The sequence below is a fragment of the Paroedura picta genome, chromosome 7, assembly GCF_049243985.1.
Source record: "Paroedura picta isolate Pp20150507F chromosome 7, Ppicta_v3.0, whole genome shotgun sequence".
Classification (NCBI taxonomy): domain Eukaryota; kingdom Metazoa; phylum Chordata; class Lepidosauria; order Squamata; family Gekkonidae; genus Paroedura; species Paroedura picta.
Window position 1 is genome coordinate 85,157,628 of NC_135375.1, and position 23,102 is coordinate 85,180,729.

The 23,102-nt window shown below is 41.7% G+C and overlaps 2 protein-coding genes across 6 annotated transcripts in view; one reads left to right on the top strand and one right to left on the bottom strand.

The window, feature by feature from the left end:
- LINGO2 (leucine rich repeat and Ig domain containing 2) overlaps nucleotides 1–23,102 on the bottom strand; it is a 666,496-nt gene that overhangs the window by 482,823 nt on the left and 160,571 nt on the right. For 2 of the 3 annotated variants that reach the window (XM_077345252.1, XM_077345254.1), the window contains exon 2: nucleotides 18,138–18,239. In XM_077345252.1, coding sequence (XP_077201367.1) covers nucleotides 18,138–18,201 — 64 coding nt within the window. In that variant the 5' untranslated portion in view covers nucleotides 18,202–18,239. Of the gene's footprint in view, nucleotides 1–18,137; nucleotides 18,240–23,102 lie in introns of those variants that run through there. The other variant, XM_077345253.1, reaches the window with a different exon arrangement.
- Nucleotides 1–23,102, top strand: part of LOC143841218 (uncharacterized) — a 53,302-nt gene that overhangs the window by 2,686 nt on the left and 27,514 nt on the right. The gene's annotated exons all lie outside the window — the stretch shown is intronic.

Sequence of the window (23,102 nt, forward strand, 5' to 3'; positions counted from 1 at the left end):
GGCCTCCCTTGATTTCCTGGGAGTGTCACATGTACATTTTCTGGGAGTGCCACATATATAGCACTGGGCAAAAATTGTGGGTACATACTCAATGTATGGATCTCTTGGCCCTGAGGGAATAAGTTTGTTTTCTTAAGGCTATAGTTGCTGATCTGGAGAAGTTGAGGGGGAAAGTGGGTTCTTAAAGGACCTACTACAACAGTGCCACTCCTCCATTGACAGCTCTTCTACTGCTGTGGGGAGTCTCAAGGATAGAGTGCATCAGGCTGAGAAAGAGTGACATAATCCATAAAATCTCTTATAATTTGAGGAGATCTCCAGACACCACCAGAAGGATGGTAATCCTAGCAAGACATGAGAATATATTTTTCCAGGATGGGCAATTATTGCCAGTCCTTGAACTGGACCCAGGTTTAGTGGCTCTTGGCATGGGATGCCTGAGAATCCCAAAGGATTACAGTTCATCTCCAGAGTTTAGAAGTCGATTTCCCTGGAGAAAATGGCTGCTTTGGAGGGTAGACTCTGTGGTAATGGACACCACTGAGGTCCCAAGGGCTTGACTGACCTCATGCTTATCCTGGCCACATGAACACAAAATTGAGACCCCAGCAGTGGATGGGAACTACGCCAAGGCAGGCCCCTCTATCACCTATCATCCCACAGGACCAGTGTTGCCTAAGAGCCTGCCCAACCTTACTCTTCTACTGGTAACATGGACCAAAGTCAGGGCCCTGACAGTGAACAGGAGTGAGGCTGAGGCAGGCCCCTCTACTGCCCACTCAGCCAACCTGAGTCCCAGAGTTTCCCAAAGGTCTGCCCAGACTCACTGTTCTCCTGAAATTAAGGCCCTAGCAGTGAATGGAAGTTAGACCAAGACAGGCCCCTCTCCTCCTACCCAACTCCCAAGCCCCAGAGCTGCCCAAGAGCCTGCCTGGCCTCACTTTTCTCCCAGTTGCATGGCCTGAAATTGAGGCCCTGGCAGCACTGAAGATAGACCAAGGCAGGCCCCTCTACTGCCCACCCCTTTTAAAATAAGCACACACACCCAAAAGACCTATACATACCCACCCAATTAACCACAAGGACTCACCGCAGTCAACTTCAGACACCACCAGCACAGATCAACCATGTGAGAGGAGTCTCTCCTGGCAATGGATTGAATGGCTACCATCTTGCCACATCCAACCCCCTCCAGGCCCATCGTCAGCCATTTTGGGAGGGGTGGGTCAATCTGCCCATATACGGGAAGTTTTAAAAAAAATAGAATAATCCAGCACACAGTGACACACTAAAGGTTGAGAATCCCTGCTGTGAAGCTAACAGCACATGCTGAGATGGAGTATGGACATCTCTGAACCAAGCATTTATTTTGTATTCGTCTTGATTGGTGGGCCAGACAATCCCCAGGTAATCTACCAAGGATACAAAAACCAAAAAGGGGGGACACCAGAACTGGAACCATAAAAATGCAAGTGATGACAGTTGGGATCTTCAAAGGTTCAATGTCTGTATTAATGTTAAAATTATGTAACTTATTGTGCACAATTTTAAAAAAAGAATTAAAAACATATATACAGCCCATAGGCTATTGCAAAACAGGATGCTATGTGCTATATGAACCAATAGACTGACACATTTCGGCCCATATAGGATCTTCTTCAAAGGTCTGGTTTTAACACATACTTGTTCATTACAAATATGAAATATGTATAGCAACTAATAAAACCTCCAAAGTAAGAGCTGTAAAGTTCCAGAGCCACTTAATGAATGGAGACAACACAGAGAAAAAGTGTGCAAAATAAGATCAACAGGGAAGGGAAGAGTGGATCTTGGCTCATAGAGCCCTCTAAAAGCAGACTGATGCTTCACATTTTCAGTATGAATAATTAAGGCCAGAATATTTTCTTTTAAGCATTCTGGAACTGAGATACAACTTCTGGACAACTACAAAAACCCCAACCATGTCAATGTATTGAAGAGGTCTACTTTGTCTATATCGGGTCATATATGGTCATGTCAACCCACACTCCCCACCCAAAATGGCCAATGACTAGCCTGGAGGGGGTGGGAAAGGGAGGGCCCTGCTGTCTAACCGTATTCTGTACAATCGTGCCACTTCTGGGGTTTCTCGAGGCTTGAAGAATGTTTTAGCGGGTTCCCAATGGTAAAAAAGTTGAGAAAGCCTGATCTGGATATCCAAATTTAAAGGAAGAAGTGCATATTAATAATGTGCACTTTTGACTTGCCTTTCTCATGCTGTGTCCTTGAAAAAACGGCAGCTATTTCAGGCTGGAGTAGATAATTTCCAGGAGATAAGAACAAGACAGCTGGGAGGTGGGCTGCCGAAACAGCTGAATCGACAGTTCTAGACAGACTAGCAGTTTTAGGAAAGAACAAAACAGCTGCAAGGTGATTCCGTGATGTATAAGTAAAGGAGGTTGACAGGTTCAGGCCGTGAGCAGTCAGCAGCAGGAAGCCAGTTGCCTGAGCGGGCGCCAAGCCACCCTCAGATTTAAGAAATCTGGGGCACACCTCTAAGGGAGAAAGTCTTAGCAGGTGAGCCAAAAAACCCTCAAAACCTCAGGAGAGGCATATTGAGATATGACTGGTTCTACAAGAGATCCGATGAACTGCTCATTCAGCGCTGAAGTGCAAATCTTGAGGGAAAGAGTGTTAGGATTTTTTCCCCTTTGGTCTTAAGAGAAATGGTGATACGTTAGGGAAAGCTCTCAGATGAGAAATAAAATATTGATAATGTATATATTCTGCTGGAGCATAAGAATGATGCTCTTAAATTTTTGTAAGTGGCTGCTTGCATTACGTGTTTACTATACCATGTGTGTCTCATGAAATAACAGAGGAGAGGGATGACGGTTAAATTTTATTATGGCACATTTTGCAATCATAAAGATAGAACAATCTGAAATTGGGATGGAGGTTTCCAGTCAATCTTAAAGAGAATCCACATAGAGCTACTGACGACATCTTTCCATGGCGTAAGACCTGTTTACTAAGACATAAGGTTCCCCCCCCCCCACTTCTGACTTGGCCATCCACTTTAATAATTGCCCACTTGTTAGATCACACTGTTGCAATTCCTATAAGTTATAAAAATAAATATGCTTCACAGTATGTTTATTTCAACTGAGTGGTTAAAATGTAGACTAGGATCTGAGAAGCACAACTTCAGATGTCTTGTCTGCCATTTAAGTATTAGATGACTGAAGCCCGTTCAAGCCAAATGCACTTCATTGGGATGATTCAATGGAGAATAGAGAACCAGGTAAGCATCCCCTTGCGCCTTAGGGGAGGGGTGAGATTAAAAACTCTCTACACAGATAATCACATGCAGGGGGCCAACAAGGACTTGCTGGGGCCATCTCATTTCCCCTCCCTCAATATTTTATCTTTCCCTTCCTGAAAGCATCCATAACCTCTCCACTTTTCCTTCTTCCTTCTCATCTCCCCATTCACCAGCCAACCTACCTTTATCTGCATCCTTCTCTTCAGTTTTCCTTTTTACTCTCTCCCTGGCAGTTTCTACTTAGCAAACTAATGCTGAGTTGTTGAGTGCAAAACCTGCAAGCACTTATGGAACCCATCTTTATTTTCCCCTGGATCACCCCCGCCGCATTGTTACCTCTTTCACTTTTCTTGGCAGCCAGAATGTCTTCACATTCCTTCCCTTCCTCCTCTACTTCCCACCAGCCTTCCATTTATCACCCTTCCCTCCAGCTATATTTATTATTAATTTGCTTCATTTGTATCACTCCACAATGGGATCCAACAGCAGCTTTCATCATTCTTCTTTCCTGTGAGGAAGCTACTCTGAAAATGAGTGACTACTCTAAGAATGAGTCACCCAGTGAGCTTCCATTGGCAGAATGGGGATGCCACCCATTACACCATACTGATTTTAGTCTAAGTTTGCCAGCACCGGGTTGGGAGTGGGCAGGATTCGGGGTGGGGAGGGACATCAGTGGAGTGTAATCCTATGGAGTCTACCATCCAAAGCAGCCATTTTTTCTGTCACCTGGAAATGACTTTTAATTGCAGAGCATCCCTATTTTAGTGGGGTGGCTGCTCTTGAACAGCAGCAAGTAGCTAAGCCTGACTGAGTCATGCAAGCTACCTCACCATGAAAAATCCAAACAACATTCCTGCTCCTTCAGCCCTCCAAATTTCACTGCTAGGTCCATTGATAATAGTTCAATCCTCTTTCATAACTTTGTTTCTTTAATGTACCCCAACTAAGAATGGTGGACATTGATACAGTACAGGAAAAATGCTGACTCTATGATGATTGCTATTCCCAACAGTTATGTGGAACTTGAGGTGTAAATAGGGTTTTTAGTTTTAATATATATAGTTCTGCAATAATCTGGTAACAACTTGGGATAGAAGTGCTCTAGACATACATCCTTCTCTAATTTGCATTCCTTCCCCTACAATCTGCATTTAGCACCCAGCTAATAAAAATTCTTGTACAACACTGTGATTCCTTGTAAGATGCAGCAATTGCACTGTTGCTGAATGCTAAATATACGACATACCTGCAGTCTGCATTTTCAATGAGAGCCAATGGAGTGTGTAAACTCGGAAGCCGTGCAGACTCTTGATAACAAAATTGAACAGGAACCTGGAACATACAATCAGTGCCTCACCCTTCATTTCCTGACATTTACAAAGGTTATTGACAGCTCTTGGGATTCATCTGGATGCCACTGTTTTGTTGGGCCCCTTCAGTCAGTTTAGTATTTTCTTGCTGAACAGCAGCAGCATTAGAAGAAAATTAAAGACATCCTAGTAAACAGCATTTCCACTAGGGCCATGAACAACAAAAAAGGCCATTCTAGCCCTACCAGGTGATAGAAGTTGAGTGACAACAGTGAAAGTATGCCACAACCAGATATCATCATAACAGAAGAACATTTTTTCATGGTCAGGCTCAGCAAGAGTATGTCTTGAGGCATCTTGAAATTAATAGTAGTTTGTATTCACCCTGTCCTGACTTGGCTGACCCAGGCTAGCCTGCTGTTATCAGATCTGAGATGCTAAGCTATGTGGGCCTTGATTAGCACTTGGATGAGAGATCAGGGTTGCCACACAGAGGAAGACAACGGTAAACCGCCTCTGTTGCCTTAAACCCTATGGGATTGCAGTGAAACAGCTGTGATAGCACTTGTTAGCACTTTCCTCTGCCATTCAATGATCTGAACCACAAAGGATGGTCTACCTTTGTCTGTTCCTTTTGCTCCTTCTGATAGGGGGGAAAGATGGTTCCTGGAGTTGCATCAATCACAATAAAAACAGTTGAAAAGCTGGTGAAACTGGAAGGGGGTGGGGGAACCAGGATGGAACCCACAGATGAGGAAGAACCATTTCACTCTCTCCTCACTCCAGACATTAATTCAAAGGAGCCCTGTAACCCTACAACCCTGGGTCAGAAGGAGCAGCAAGAATGGTGAGGAATTCAGGAAAATGTTACATTATAAACACAGACTGGGATGCCCATACCAGAATGAGCAGTGGCCACGTTATATTGATTCCATTTAGAAGGTTGTAAAATTTGCTGTTAATTAGACACATACACAAAGAATAAGAGCCTCTTGTGGCGCAGAGTGGTAAGGCAGCGATATTCTGTCTGAAGCTGTCTGCCCATGAGGCTGGGAGTTCAATCCCAGCAGCCGGCTCAAGGTTGACTCAGCCTTCCATCCTTCCGAGGTCAGTAAAATGAGTACCCAGCTTGCTGGGGGGTAAACGGTAATGACTGGGGAAGGCACTGGCAAACCACCCCGTATTGAGTCTGCCATGAAAACGCTGGAGGGCGTCACCCCAAGGGTCAGACATGACCCGGTGCTTGCACAGGGGATACCTTTACCTTTACCTTACACAAAGAATTGTTGAAAAAACATATGAGGACTTGCTACTGAGGAAGGATTGTCTACTGAAATGGCTATTACCTGGAAACTGTAGTCCTGCTGAATAAAACCAGCATAAGAGAAGAAAGAAAGGGCACTCTTTATTTTTGTGAAATATTCTTTATTGTGGATTGCCATTAGGATAGGTATTTTTTCTTATTTTGGTATAAATACAGACTGTCCTACTTTGTTCTTGTAGTATTCAAACAGACTCCAAGCAAATGCCAAAGGGGAATTAACACACATTTCTTCATCAGGTATTCAGAAACAACTGCAATTTCTCTTATAGCAAGAAGTCTTCTTGGATGTTTTAGTGACTATTAGGAGGCACATAAAGTATGAATTAAATTTAGAGGAAGCATCTTTTGCTATGTTACGAGCATATTCCATTGTTGCCTCTGACAAATCCAGTTGTTGAAATATACTGGGCAATTAATTTGTGTAAAGAAAGGCATATATTTGCCTTTTTGGGGGACAATGCCTTTCTTTTTCATTGTTATAAATATTTACTGCACACATGCAATCAAGAATCTTTGTTTAAACAGCTTTCCCTGGACTTCAAATATTTCATGCCTCGGTGTAGCTCAGTCTGACCTAGAGCCAAATATAGAATATGCCTCACTTCTGGGCTTGAAGGAAATGTTAATAGGGCAAATTGTGACATAAGCTGCATTTGCACATGGTTGGATACTGCATGATAGCAATCAATCACAACAGGGTTTCCTTGTTCACACGGGACAATATGTGGAGGCAGCAGCAACTTCTTCTTCTAATGTTGTCCCATTTATATAACCCAAAAGGCTGAGGTGGATTTTTTGACTGTTTTCTAACACATTTTTCTCTCAATATTTGACAACAATAATTGCTAGCCTTCAATTTGGGAGCGGGGATTAATATGCAGCACAAAATGGTGTTTATTAGTTGAAAGGTGTTATGTGGGGAAACTTTTCATGGAGGTCTATTTCTGCTCTAAATAGCACATAATAGGATTCATAATAATGTATTTTGCTGCTCTTGAAATGGAGACACAGGCAAACTTGAATGATTTTGTAAGTGTACAAGCCACGACCTATAAGAGAATTTTAGGGGGTATCGTCTTCCTGCTGCTTTTCCTTCCTCCCCCTCCCATGTCAACCAACCTGCATTCTCACTGCTATATCCCACCACCCTCACTACTCTATCTAACCAATCAACTTTCGCCATCCTTGGTGCCACCTACCCTTAGCTTTCTTTCCTTCCCTGTCTCTCACCTCACCCCCACTATCTACCCCTACAATGGGTATTTGATCCACCTCCTTCCACAGCCTTTGCTGCTCTGCCCAGCTACCTCTCCCACATTCCAGGAGAGTGTGGGCCAGCATCTTTGTGCATCTCTGGATGTGGTTAGGCTTGTCCATTTCTGATGGAGCAGGCAGCACAGTAGAGAGCTGAGCTTGTCTCAAGAGTGGAAGAAGTGATGCTGGGATCCGGGCTGAACACAGGAGCAAATGCCAGGAGCCATGCTAGCCTTGGGACTGTGGTGACAATGCCAGAGGCAGGACCCAGGGGCCATGGTGGCAAATCTGGGAGCCACAGTGGCAAGAGAAGTAGTGGGTTCAGGGGCTTAATCTCTGTTTAAATTGACCCAATCCAGGAATTTTAATAGCTACAGTTCAGTCAACCTCTGCACCAGTCCTAAAGCAAGAATAGATCATATTCCTGGATCATAACAAAGTAACTTAATCCTGAGTCTGTTATCTCAGCTCTAAAACAAGTCAGTTCTTATTATGAAGATGTATATTAATAGCAATCAGTGGCTCACATAGTGGAGGACTCCAGCTACTGCCCTTGATCACAGCTGAAGAGGTGAAGAAGCTGCACTGCCATTAGCAACGTTATTAAGAGGAAAGATAAGGACTTCGTAGTATTTTAGGAATAAAGAGGTCTTCTCCTATATCTCCCTAAAATCTGGTAAATAGAGACGCTAGGGATTAAACCTGACACTGTTAATGTGTACAGTATGTGCTCTCCTTATTTATATATATTTATAACTTATAAAAGCCTGCCTTCCTCTCCAGCAACCAAAATTCAAGGGAGGTACCAGATTAAAAACTGTATCAATCACAAAACATGTAAAACATCAAAACAGCCAGCAAAGGCCTTATAAACAATATCATGCAGAAGACATCTGCTCTTCAGAACCATCAGTATAGAGAAGACATCAAGAGACTTTAAATGTTCTCTATAAATGTTCTTACTTGCTTCCCATGTGAAACGACAAAAACAGGACATAAAGCCTTGCTAAAAAAAATTCTGGAAAGTTCCACAGAGCTGGAGCAGCTACAGAGAAAGCCCATGAGGAGGTAGCAATGGAACACACACACATTTGAGTAAAGTGTCCGTGTGGGTTCATATCGGGAGACATGGTCCTTTAGGTATGTGGGATCCAGATCATGGAGGGCTTTAAAGGTAAACACCAGTAACTTGAATTGGATTTGGAAACTATTGGTGACCAAGGCAAAAGAGGTCTGAAATAATACTGGAGGTCCACCCATTAACATTTCACATCAGCCACGTCTGTGTTGCATGGAACAGCATAGCCAGATTGGTAGGTTCCAAACAAAGGGAAAGAGCGAGAATAAGAGCTGTTTTTTTGTACTTTTCTTTTTGCTACCTGAAAAAGTTTCAATGGCCAATTCTGCACAGGTGGGAAAGGCCAAGTGGGTGCTCATATGGAAGCAGGGCTAATCTACACTTTCACATGATGCAGCTGCCGGGCCCTCTCCCAAGCCTGCTGTGAATTGGGCCCTCATTTGCCCCAGGTTAAGGGAACACAGAAGAATCTGCATTCCCTTAGCCTGCTGAGGGGGCCAACAAGGCTTGTCCTATGGCAGGCTGGTGTGGACAGGGAAGAGCCGGGCCTTCAAGGCCTGGCTCCTCCCCAACCTACAGTGGCGCAGCGGGGGCAAAAAAAATGCCCTGGTTGGCTTTGTGGCATTTTGCTGTGCCACAGGGCAGACTGGGGCAGAACCATCTGCCACTGCTGTATTTACCGGGAGGGGGGGATGAGTTTCAGTGCCAGAGCAGATCCGGTGCTGAAATGCATTCCCTCGCCATGCGGAATCAGCCAAAGTGGCTCACAATTACTTACCCCTTGTCTCCCCACAACAGACATCCTATGAGGTAAGTAAGGCTGAGAGAGCTCTGCAAGAACTTTGACTGGCCCAAAGTCACCCAGCTAGCTACATGTGGAGAAGGAGTAGGGAATCAAATCCAGTTTCCAATTTAGAAACTGCCACTCATAATTACTACACCAGCCTTACATATCACCAAGCTACAGCCCTGTATCTGTTACTACACTCAAACCCCAACGAGGCCTAGCTCACATGACCATTCTTTAGCAAGACAAAGCAACTTTTGGATGAGTTTTACTCTCCATTTTCACAGGGTAAAGCAATCTTTTGAATCTATATAGTAATTTTCGTGATTACCTTCCCTAGCAAAATACCAGTGCTAGAGTTCTTTTCAGGATGTGTGATCTAGCCTCAAGGAGCCAAATTCACAACATGACTTCTCTACCAGCACAAGAGAAAAAAGTCACCTCGGGGTGACTCTTCCAATTCACAAATAATTGCATGAATTGATGCTCAGATACTTTTTAATGATAGGTGGTGAATTAGCACTTGTTAATATTAGGACTGAGTTTTCAGAGATTAAGCATGCAGCATTAAAACACATAATTTCGCTTTAATGGGAATACAATTCTAATTGCGGCTGATCTTTCTGAGGTCTAGTGGCAATTGTAAAGATTTAATCAGAGATCCAAGAGAATAGCTATTAGGTTATGTAATATTCATTGCACAGAATTATGCACTTAAACTTCTCCTTCCTTGAATATTTTTTTCCTCACAAGACTCACCAAAGACACAGTGTAATGTTCTTCATTGTTTTCCAGAACAATCAATCTTGTATAGATTGTATTTAAGGGGTCTGAGATGAGAAATTACCTAGTTAAGAGACTCTGGGCTGGAGGACAGAGGGCACCCTCGATGGCCACCCCTCATCACCTTTTGTTCTAACTTCACTGACCAAATTCCAGGCACCGGTCCAACTTTGCCATCCAGTGTTACAGGCATGGCATATTTAACACATTTTGTTCTCACAGCTCAAAGAGATAATGTATAATGCTTGCTGGATGACTAAAACTGGATGCTGCATTTTACATATAGGGGTACCAACAAAGTTAACACAAATACACAAGAGTGAAGCATCTGCCTTAAAAATACACGTTTCATGAGTTTGTCTTGAATCATAGAAGTAGTATTTATTTATTTGTTTATTTATTTGTTGTTTATTTTTTCATCTCCTCCAAATCCTGTTGGATTATCTCCATATGCTGCTGAATCATGCACTCGACAGATCTTGCATATGCTAACACATTGAACATGGCCACCCACGTAAAAAGTTACTATAAACATTTGAAACAAAGTTAGCAGACACAGTAGATACGGCTTACATTAATATTAAGAACTGGTCCTTATTCTGAGTAAAAACTCTCACGAGGAATAACAGAAAGAACATGAATTAGATTATTGTATCTTACAAGCATTGTCTAGGGCAATGGTAATATTTCCGTCTCAGAATCAGATTTGCAGAGCAAGAAGACTAGGAAGCTCTTGTAAATCATCCAGCTTGAAATGTGACCAATTAAACAGTAAATATTCTTATTAGAGATCACATTAGGAGAAGAAAAAAAGGAGATGTCTGTATGTGTTCGGATGAACGGAAGCTGTAACCATCTAGTTATTGTACATATTCTTTGGTATCAAGAAAAATCTGTACAAAATGCAAAACATAAACAGAGAATTTCCTATGAGTATCCTTATAGAGAGTCAGATCTTTGTTCTCTCTAGCTCAACATGGCCAACTCTAATTGAAGCAGTAAAGAATGGTTTTTCCCTAATGCCTGTTTATAAAATCCTTTTTGTTGGAATATAGAAGTTCTGTATGTGCATGATTGAACAGAATTTAAGGAGTGCCCTGCAGGGGCATCAGAGGAGATATGCATTTAGCCTGGCCAGATTCAGAACTTCCTGATATTTCTTCAAATGCTTTCCCCTCCTGATTGGCTCATCTGGAGACTTCCTGCATCATTGAGCACAATTTCTCCCTGCTTGCCTCCAGAACAAACAGAACAACAGACTGAATGGATGAAGAACAGAACTGCTAGTTAGGACTCTCTCCCCTCTTCACTCTATTCAAAGTTGTTTCTCTCTTCTTTAAACAGCCCATATATAAACATTTCCAGCACTTTTTACCTGAGTCAGCAGCAATTGAGCCTGAGACTTTCTACATACAAAGAATGTACTCCACCACTTGGTCTGAACACCCCCTTTCAAATATGTATGGTCAAAATGTGCTGCATATTATCCAATTCATGCTGTGGAATATATACAACTGTATAAAAAGTGCATTTTCATACACTGGCTAGCCATGGGTCTATATACAGTTGTTTCATTCAGCAATGATATCAGATGTTATATGTTCTATCAAGAATTTGTTATTCTTCAGCAACAACTCACTGCATAGGAGCTCACATAATATGTTCCCTGTTCCCCTTTGATTTCAAAACTACCTTTTCACTGAACCGACAGCAAAAACAAAGAAAGAAGAGGAAAAAAACCCCAAACAAGCCTTTAGCATGTCTCACAATTGGGTACTGGGTTGGCTCTGCATTTGAAAACACATGGACGCTGTTGGTACACTCCCAGTAAATGCACTCGCATGACAGTAAGGTCATTTTAATAAGATCTATTGGAACACAATTGTGTAATCTAATGCTCCTCTGGGACTTGAGGGGGGGGAATACTTTAGACCAATCTACAGCTTCCCTGGAAAATCCCTGAGGAGCTTTAGATCAAGATCAAGCTCCTCTGAAAATATTTTCTACATCCCAGAAGGGCTTTAGATTGCAAAATTGTATTCCTGAGGGTCCCAGTAAAAATATATACTAAACATTAGGGAAGCCATCACAGTACATATTCCAAGGCCCCTAAACTGCAAGAATGCACAAGTGTGTGGTCATAGCACTTAAGAGGTTTTTCTCCATTGTCTGCAGACATCAGAAAATATGGAGGGGAAAATGCAGACTTGGTCAGAGTGCTCACTGGAAGTCCCATAGATTGGGATTCAATCTGATGAACACATGAAGGTGAAGGACCCCAAATTTAACTGCAATCAACTCTATTTTAAAAGTCTTAATATGGCTTCAGAACCAACCAAGTGAAGGAGCTGAGCAAACATCTCCAGGAAGAGTGTATGCCTCCATTAAAAATGACCTTTCCTAGCCCCGCCATTTAAAGCGCTCCTAAGGTGAACCATTCACAACTTTTCCTTCTTGAAGTACAGTATTAAAAAAATTTCCCAATCAGATTATCAGTTAAAACAGTTAATGCTTTGAGAGACATAATTCACAGAGACCTAGTCTAGGGGGGAAAAGGATTGCAGTTCATTCTGTTTTCAGGCATATTTCAGAATATGACCCATTCTCTTGGTTTTTGTAATATGGCCTTTCTTTTTTTACACCTTTTCAATGGAGGGAGCAGGTCAATGATCAGTTGTAAGTATTACTTGCCTGTAGCAAGTGTGGCAAGGAGATCAGGCAATTTGCTGCAGTGACGAACGAATCCCAAGATTGCTTCACCAGATTCACTATCTTTGATTATGATAAATTCACCCGGCTCTATCATTCCTGGCAAAGTTCATGGCATTCCTGTAGCCAGTGATAGCAGAGATTTGAATCAGATAACAGGAGTTGTGAAGGTGATGATCTGACGGGGTGATTATTAGTCTTTTGAAATCTGAGAGAATGTTAGGATTTAAGGACAGTGAGATAAGCATGTATCTAAAAAAATTAACAGTCTGAGAAGATAATGGTTCTTTTGCTTACATTTTCTTGTTGAGAAAACTGAACATGCTGGAATGTTACTGCAATCCAGGATGATTGTTGCTGGGCCTACTGTGTAACCTAGGGTGTAACAGCAGATAGCTGTGTTGATATATTATATAAAAAGATTCCCAGGGGATATACTAAGTAAAAACTTGGGGGCATGTACTAGGTAAAAACCAAATATCTCAGAACTCCTGGTTGATTGTTAATAATTGTCACTGTTGTGTGTCTTTCTGAAATTAATTTATTACTGTTGAGAAATTCCTGCCACATTCTTTAGGTTTCAAGAAACACCAGAAGTAGGGAGATCATGCAGAACATGATTGGGAAGCAAAATTAATTAACTCTCACCCACTCTGGAAACCCTTCTAGGTCCATCAAGTCTGGAGTAGACAATACTGACCTATAGGGACCAAGGGTCTGATTCAGTAAGGCATATTAATGAGTTCATATCCTATCTCCCAGAACCAGTTTTTTTTCTAATCTCCAGCAAGAACTCCAATACTAAAGGTAGGTGGGAAGCTTTATTGTGAAAGGAAGGTAAAAAGCCTGTGGAGTGGTTACTACCCCCCAGGAAATCCATCACAGTTGGCTTTAAATTATTGTTGTGTATGCTTAGGTACAGAGGGAAACTTTCCACTTTCTGCTGCCACTTAGTTAGGCAGTGGAAGGAAATTACTCAGTAAAATCAAGGTACCCAGTCGGCATCCCCAACATAATAATGTTGTTTCCTCCTCAACACGGGAGTGATTTCATTATGTTGAATGACAATCTAGCATTCAACCAAAACTGTGGTTTATAGACTCATAGAATCATAGAGTTGGAAGGGGCCACACAGGCCATCTAGTCCAACCCCCTGCTCAACGCAGGATCAGCCCAGTGATCAGCTGGGTCAGGATCAGCCCATAAGAGTTCTGGTTGAATGAGAGAGCTTTCCCCCCCCTTACAACACAACCCAAGGCGAACATCATTGTGCCAATGTAACTGATCACCCCAACTGTAAATATTTTCCTACTGTACTTCTCACAAGTTGTCAGACCATATTTAACAACCCTATGTATGTTACAGTCATAATAGAGAGAGAAAAAGCTGTTATGGGGGGGGGAGCTGTTGTATTGTCTCAGCTTGAAAGATTAAAATAACCAGTAGCATAGATTGCTATTGTTTAAAGAATGCAAGTTCATAGACTATAATTTAATCAACATTCATGAAAAATGATGGATAAATGTATAGAGGCGATAAACTTCCAATGCTCACATTGGAAGAAAATTGCACTTTCCTCGATATATTGGCAGTTTAAAGGAATACATTCCACAATCATCGAGATCATAAAGAGAATTTCATTTAGGTCAATACTTTGTAAACAAACACAATAAAAGTTTGGATTCCATTTTGAGTAGGCAAGCAAAACAACTTTCGAGTTCCACGAAGAAAAAACATGCCCTGGTTTTTACCTGTCATACAGGACAGCAGCAGAGCCTGACTAGTCACCAAGAAAGTACCTGGTTTCATTCTAATTTCACCTTAGGCAAGCTTAGCCTCCCACCTGCAGTGTGAGCACGGTACTACAGAACTCCTGAAAGGATCACCAAAAATATGCAAATACAGTTAATATATGTTAATTCAGAAAGAGATCTTTCTCAACTTATAGCCACATTGGGCACATACTTCTTGCAGTACGTTCTTATCTGCTGCTTTTCCATTTTCTTTTTTAAACAAGCTTTAATTTTTAATTGATTTTCATGTTCTTATAAGCCATTTCATGCATGGAACAGGAGCTAGTCGACGATGTAAACAGGCAGATAAACTTACTGTTATCACTGTATCCTTCAACAGGTGTGTGGGAGGGGTTGTGGGGGAGGGGGGAGTTCAGATTGAAAGCTAATGAGGCTTTTTGGAGCAAAGACCATTCTAAAAACAGCATTCAGGAATTTAATTTCTACCTAAGGTTTGTTTGTCTGAGTCAGCACAGATCCTCAATTGAGGTGCAGTGGATGTCTCTGAAATTCTATTGAGCTGTAGCAAGTCCACAGGTAAATTTGCTGGCTCTCATGGAGATTACTAACTGCAACTGACAGTAAAACTCATACTCCCTGCTGGCAGAACTACCATAAAGAGAATGCAGAGGCAGCTAGCAACTCAATTTTATATAATGCTGCTGACTTTGAGGTGAAGGAGTCAATCATTTAAAAAAACAAAACAAAACAGAATACTATCCAAAGATTGAGTGGAGTGCTCCAGGATAATTTGCCATTTCCCGAATTCAAGTGTTATATAATTTTAAAGAGAGTTTTAAAGAGGATGAGGCAGAGTCTTTATGAAGACTTCCTTCCTAGCCGCCAGAAACACTTGGAGAATATTGCCAGGCCTGTGAGGCTGTCAACAAGACAAGTTCATCCACATGCCAGTAACATTCAAATGCCGCTGGGGGTGCCAAGCTGGGATACGCATTAACTCAGCTTGTTGCCACACTCACTTGCATCCGTCAGTTCCTTTTCTCTTCTGCAAAGAGTCTGGACAGAAACGCACGCCATTATTTTTTCCAGACTCCTTTTAGAAGTTGAGTGAAATGCTCTGTAATGTGAAAAAGGACTGCACAAGGCCAAAATGGAGCTGAATTTCCACTAGGCCACTAGTGGAACTGATGGTGTCAATGAATGTGCAATGAGGCCTGAAGACTGCTGTGTAATTAATCAGAGGAAAGGTGGGTTCATTTTCAAATGTCCTGTGGAGCTCCAGGTTAAAACAAACAAACAGCTTCCAAAGATGACTTATGACTTGGACTGGTAGCTGATACAAAGGTCACCCATCACTTTCCACTTTATGTTGTCATCTGAAATCAAATATAACAGTGCTGGCATTTGAAATAAGCCCTTTAACACACTTTTAAATGTGAACCCAGTTACCTATTGTTTCTTAATATATAAAAATGTGCATGGACAAGGAAAAAGACAGGGAAGCCAATGTCAAGCTTCAAAGGAAGGACAAGATCCACATAGAAATAGGGATGATGTTCTTGTGAATCACTAAGCCCTTTCATTCAATTACCATAAATAGATTTTTTTTAAATCACATATTGCCCCCAAGCAAGCCCTAAACAAAAATACGATTTTGCGGAAAGCACCATCACTTGTACCCCAAAATGCACATGCAAGAGAATAAGGGGAAGTGGAACACTATTGATGTAACCAGTAGCTCAGATAATTGTGCAGAATTGTTGACAGCCATTTCATTAGCCACAGATTCCCCCTATTTAGTTGGCAGCTGTGGTATAGCCAAGGCTCCTGCTGCTTATAAGGGGTTTATTTGAATACAACATGCCAATTACAAAGGCTTTGACAGGTACCCTAGAGAATTCTGCAATTCATTTTATTATGCACTTCTTCCTGAAATGCCCTTGAAAGTGAGGGAACATTGTCCAACATATGGTACAAAGGTGTGCATGATATCTATCTATTGTGGTGGGGATGCGGAAAGGAATAGATATGGCACTAGAAATCATTTGGCAATGCAAAGTGCAAAAGCATGGTAAGAAAGCACTCTGGCTAGTCATTAGCTGCATTTAAATGAGATGTGAGACCTGTGGCCAGCAGTAGAGTAATCCTGATAGCCCCAGCATGATCTTGGAATCCGAGGAGGAGGAGGAGGAGGAGGAGGAGGAGGGATTTGCAATTACCACTTACAATGGTGGTTTTAATTATGCATCTCCTAATGACATGTTCACTGTTGTGTCTGTGGACATTTAGAGACCATGAGCTCAGGAGCAGAAACTAAGATCCTAAACCCGTGTCTGGGATTCGCCGCTTCCCAGCTTGCAGCCAATCAGTTAACAGATTTAAGGTCCAATCATGGGCCTCTATTAATGGCCAATCACATGTCTTGGCAGGAGTCATGAATGTGTATATAAGCTCCTCAGGTTTGGTTACACGTGTTCAGTGTTTTCTGATATCAGTAAAATTATTGGTTGATGGAACTGAGTGTCCGTGTCCTACTGAACCCAAGGATTTAATATTCAGTACTTATTCACAGCAACAAGATGGATTTAATATTATTTTATCAGCTTAAAGATAAAGAAATACATGACAGAAATTCACTTGTCTCGCTTCCCTTTGGGAGTTACTTGGACACAGAAGTGTTCAGCAACAGCTATTATTTTTTAATTCAGTCTGCTTTTTTAAAAAAAAACTGGTTCCATAGGATTAAGACTGCTATACAGCCATGACCAGTGCTATATTAATATATAGGGAAATGCACTGCATCACCCCTTTTTGATGTGCTAGAAAATATAAGGATGGATTTGACTGGAGGAGTACAACAGTGTTTATGCAGATACATGTGGGTGGCAAGTCATTAAAGGAGGTAAAACAGCAAAGCGGTTATTACTAAAGAGTAATCCTACCGTGATGGGTCTCAGGAGGGTATCATTTGCGTGTGTGTGCATGCGTGTATGTGTGAGTGAATTAGCTGCTTAAATGAAACAAACAGAAGTTCTCCTTCAAATGCTACTAGTCATCAGGAGGCCCTGTTGGAATATAAGCAAACTTTTCTACAGCACATTTGGTCATCCTGGAAGAGAATCCAAAATAAAACTGTTTTGAAAGCAGTTTGGAGTTCTGGTTTGGAACCAGCTCAAACACAGTTCAAACATCTTCACCAATAACACTTGTGATCAATTATGTTTGTGTCCATACAGATCAGATATCAGAAACTGTTACTGGCATAATCTTATGCCCATACCCCCCCCCCAAAAAAAAAGAGCACATTGTGGACCAAGGGCACCCTCTGTTTGGTACAGCACAAAATACCCCTGCTGAGATATTCAAACATACATATAATATGCAAAATAAATGCGAACATAGTTTAGACTACTTGGCTGGTTTGTCATCCCTTCCAGACAAGATTGTATATATTTATGGAGTTGATGAGGAACAGATCAAAAATAGCTTCAACATGCATAAAATAACCTTTTAAAATATATCATACAGGCATTTACATCAAGGCAACACAAGTTCTGAAGATAGTATGCCTCCTATCCCTCATATTGTCAATGTATTCAAAGATGGAAGTTCTAAAAAAATCATACAAAAAGCCATGAATTTCAATCTGAATTGGCATTTTTTGTTTACAGGTAACATGGTTTAAAGGATTTCAGGCTGCTCTGAATTTGGATGCAACTTGATGAGACACACCTTTGCCAACATGGGATCCTTGCCTCTTCACATCACTGTTATACTTTCAACATCAATCCAGACTTTCTAAAAGAGAGTTTAAAAACTTTGTGAACTTACCACAAGTGAAACAAATGTCTTCCTCATTCAAGATGAGCCATGTGTTGTTAGACCCACAAGACATACAATTCTGTATCTTGCAAAGCTCTTCTGAAGAATTGCCTATTGGAAAAGACATTTTGAGAATTCATACAAAATTCCTTATCTTTATTACATAATTTCAGTGTTTTATTTATAGGATGTCTCAAAAGAATGCTCAGAATTAGGCACATGCACACCCCCCCCCAGACCATTATTTTTGAAAGCCTTATAAACAAAATGTCTTGAACTTTGAAGAATCCAGTAAAAATTCAAGAAACCTAGGCATGTGCACGACCTTCCCACATGTCCAGTTCAAGGGGTCTAGGAGGCTCATTTGGCCTGGCTCTCCAAGGAAGTTTCAAATTCAGACCACAAAATTCAAGTTATGGGTCACTCTTGTGTATGTGTGTGTCTTAATTATTAGAGCACATCACAAATTTTTTACATGCCACCTCTGACCTTACTTTCACTATGGTCTTATGGGTCCCCTCCTATGGGGCCAGGAAATAGCCTGGATTACAATGATCCCCAAAGTACAGAGGTCAGTTTCTCAGGAGACAATGTCTGCTTTGAAGGGTAGACTTTATGGCATTATACTCTGCTGAGGTTCTTCCCTTTCTCAAACCCCTCCCTTTCCAGGCTCCACCCCCATATCTCCAGGAATTTCCCAATCTGGAGCTAGCAGCCCTAGTTCCCTGCATGAAGAAGCTTCTTTGCCTTCTAAGAAGTATGTGACAGGGACAGACCCATGACCAAGACATTGCATTATAGTTTGTGAACTTTGTGGAATCATTCTGTTAGTAAAGACATATGAAAAAACAGGGTCCGACGTGGTAAGATTTAGTATAATCAAACCAAAAACAAGACAATAAGTGGAAATGTTCATATTTAACCCATGTAAACTCATCATTGAATTGGACTGGCACAAAAATGATTTTAAAAATGCACCAGAAGGTACAGAGATGGGTTGGAAAGGGTATGAAGCAGGTAAATTCAGAGATACATACATTGCCATACTATGCGATCAATCCTAAATTGTTCTACTGAGAAGTAAATCCTATTTTGTTCAATAGGGCTTAATCACAGAACAGTATTCTTGGGGTCGTAGATGAAATGATGAGGGAGAGCACAGTTCAACCAGGGAAGGGTGGGTGAATTCTCTCTATGAGAACGTCTGATTTCCTTGAGGAAAAGACAAGGCTAGACTGAGCAGAGATAGATAAAGACTTATTATCAATCATAATGGGGACATCCAGTGAGTGCAGCACATATCAGAAACCAGCAGAGCATGTTTTAATGGGCTTTTAATTGGTTACTGTTTTATTGTATTATGTTTTATTGTACCACAATTGTGGAATTATGTAACCCGCCGCAAGCCAATTGGGAGCGGCGGGCTGAAAACCGAATCAATGAATCAATGAATGTTGACCTTTAAGATTTCCGAGGGAGGGGGCGTGCTCCAGAGATTGCCATTTCTGGGGGGGGGGCAGACAAACTTCTGAGGAAGGCTACCTACCTGATAGATCTCTCAATATAATGTTTAGGCTCTATGTAATTTGAAAAAGGTTGACTCTGTAAATCAGTTGCTAGCTAATGGAACAAACTGATTCTATGTCCAGCTTCTTGGAGTATTATCTCTCTCTTATTCCCCCGGGCTTCTTCCCCAAGGAATAGCAACTGCAATTTAAAATGTGTGCCACATAATATGAATGGATAACTTCACTTATTTATTTATTTATTTATTTTTATTTTATTTATTTGGATTTTATACTGCCCATTCCTTACAGCTCTGGGCGCTTTACATGGAACATTATGTAACTTTACATGGAACATTATAATAATCTATAACATTATACGTTTCAATACAACATCACAACAATCAAGTAACATTTCATAACACAACATAAATAACAGAAACACTGGGGAGATCAAATTGTTCAGTCATGGAAGAGCATCTGAGGGGGGACCCAGCAGATGTTCGGAGTCGGTCAGCCTCAAGCGAATGCCTGGTGGAGGAGCTCCCTTTTGCAGGCCCTGTGGAACTGTGGAAGTTTGGGCAGGGCTCTGATTTGCTCAGGGAGCTCATTCCACCAGGTGGGGGCCAGGACCGAAAAGGCTCTGGCCCTTCTTGAGGTCCAACATGCTTCTTTGGGGCCAGGGATCCGCAGACATATGAAGACTATACAATGTACTTAATGTATATTGCCACAAGTGGCCATAGCTTCCTGCCAAATATATACCTGTTACAATCCAGGTTGACCATTTTGAACCTTAATTAATCTAAATTAAACAGAAAGTACTAAATCTATTCTTCCTGTTATGGGCAGCACATTATGCTACTTTTATTTGGTGTAGAATCACTACAGAAAACAGAATAAAATCAGAGTCCAGTAGCGCCTTTAAGATCATCAAAGATTTATTCAGGGTGTGAGCTTTCGAGTGCAAGCACTCTTCGTCAGACTATGATCTCCTGACAGGAAATATAAACAGACTTAGACCAAACAGATGCAGGCCCAAATCCCCATTCCATCATGAAACTCATCTTATGATCAGGATCAGGACCTCATCCTATTGCTGTAAAAGGTATTTGGGCGTAGCACGGGCACCACCTTAAGCTCCCTGGAAAAAGGGATGAAGTGCAGATTACTATGGTAATAAAACTAAAATTCACCCACGCTTAAATTATTTAGGTGCATTACTATTTTTAGAAGACAACCTCTCTTTTCACATATAGCAACAGTTCCCACAAAATGTGGGCATTCATATCAACACTAATATTTTCCTTCACTGACTCATTCTATGCATGTTTTTTAAAGAAAAAGAATGCTTATTACAGTAAAATAAGGCAAACTGAGGAAGCAATTAAATACGGCCATCTTTCACCTCTATAGAACAGGACAGTGTGATTCTGCACTATATGGTCCTACAAGGTTTAAGAGAAAGGATATATCAGGCAGATGGGGCTCTTTCCAGTACAGTTGTCACTATCAATGAGAGAGAAGGCCAAAGACAGGCTAAGGATTAGCCAAGATGCTGCCATCCACAAGTGCAGTTTGACTAAGTACTAGTCATACACCCCGAGGAACACACTGAGATTAAGAGCAGCTAGATACAAGGGAGGAAGAACATCCACGGGATCTGTGCAAGGACTGTGAAGCCCCTCATGCCACTACTCAAAAAGGCAGGTATATTATGTTTTACTCAAGCAAATTATCCTGCTCAATGAGCACATAAACCCAGTGTATTGCACAGAGCCTAGCTATGACTTGTACCGTTGCAGAGATATGTTGCTATTGCCATGGCTGCATTGGACGCAGTTAGAATGACTTATAGGATGGATGGATGTCTGGAATTGTTTTAATGGGGTTTTAATGGGGCTTTTAATATGGAAAGTTTGTTACCCGCCACGAGCCAGTTTGGGAGTGGTGGGCAATAAGTCTATACAATTAAAAATAAATAAATAAATAAACAAACAAATAAATAAAGCAAATCTAAACATGATCACCACCATGTAGACAAACTATTTACTCATTTACTCTGCCACTCTACTATTTATTTATTTATATTCTTATACCGCACTTCCATACTGTTCTGGGCTGTTTACATATAACATCATGGGGTAACTACACAGAATATTGCAACAAATATAACCATCATAACATAACATGTCAACCAGAACACTATTTACACAGGAACAGGAACACTGACACAGCTTTGGGTAGGTCAGATTCTTCGGTCATGGGAAGGGGTGTTTGGGGGAGGCAGTGGATGGTTTTGGGCCAGTCAGCCTCAAGCAAATGCCTGGTGAAGGAGCTCCCTTTTGCAGGCCCTGTGAAATTGTGAGAGTTCAGACAAGGCCCTGATCTCTTCAGGGAGCTCATTCCACCAGGTGAGGGCCAGGACTGAGAAGGCTCTGGCCCTTGTTGAGGTCTGAAGTGCTTCTCTGGGGCCAGGGATCCACAGCCAGTTGGAGGTGGTAGAACATAAGGCTCTTGGAGAGTATAGGCAGGGATTTCCAAAACCTTAATCTTAATTCAGAATTCAACTGAGAGCAAGCCGAGTGGATGGAGTACAGGCTGGATGTGGGATATTAGAAGACCACTATAACAAGACAGCCCAGAATCACCACAGGCCCTTAGACAAATACACCTTCTGGGCCCTCTCCATCATATCACCCAGATCCACCCAAGAGAGCATATGAGGACAAATCACATGGCTTTCTTGTCAGCATGAATAAGCTGTGATGCATATGTGTGCCACATACTTTGTTGCCATTTGCTAACAATTTATTGCAGCCTTCTTAGAAATACTTCATTATAATGTACTTCCTTTTATCTCACAAAAAAAATGATTGATAAAGAGACTCCCGAGCTAATAGTCAGATGCGAGCAACAGTTTGTTTTTGGGACCACAGGGTTTATCAACCAGCACCTTTTTCCTTTGTAACCATGCACTGAAGTCCATGTTAAACGAGCAAAAGCCTCAAAGAATTCTTAGCCTTGTTAGTAAAAGGCAAATATCATTTTTCACTCACTCTGATGTCCTTTCATGTCCCTTGGCCACATTCAAGGTTAATTAGTCCATTCCCTTTTCCCAATATGTTTCTTCTTTCACCAGTATATTCCTCTCTCTCTCTCACTCACTCTCTCACATACACACACCCTTATCCATGGTTCCTCTATATATTTGGGAAACTGTCCCAGGGGAGGAACATGTCTGGCCCCTGGACTGTGTCCAGACTCAAATCTGGCCCCTACGTGGACGGCTGTCATTACAAGGCCATGGTAGTAGTGAATGATGCAGCGACCGCAACAGGCACAAGGCGGAGGCAGCAAAGAAGGAGATGGTGCTGCTGTAAAACAAGAAGGTGGGGGCAAGGCAGCAGCGGCAGAGAGAGAGTGCTGGCCGGCGTGAAGGAATCTGTGGTGGCAACAAGGCACCACT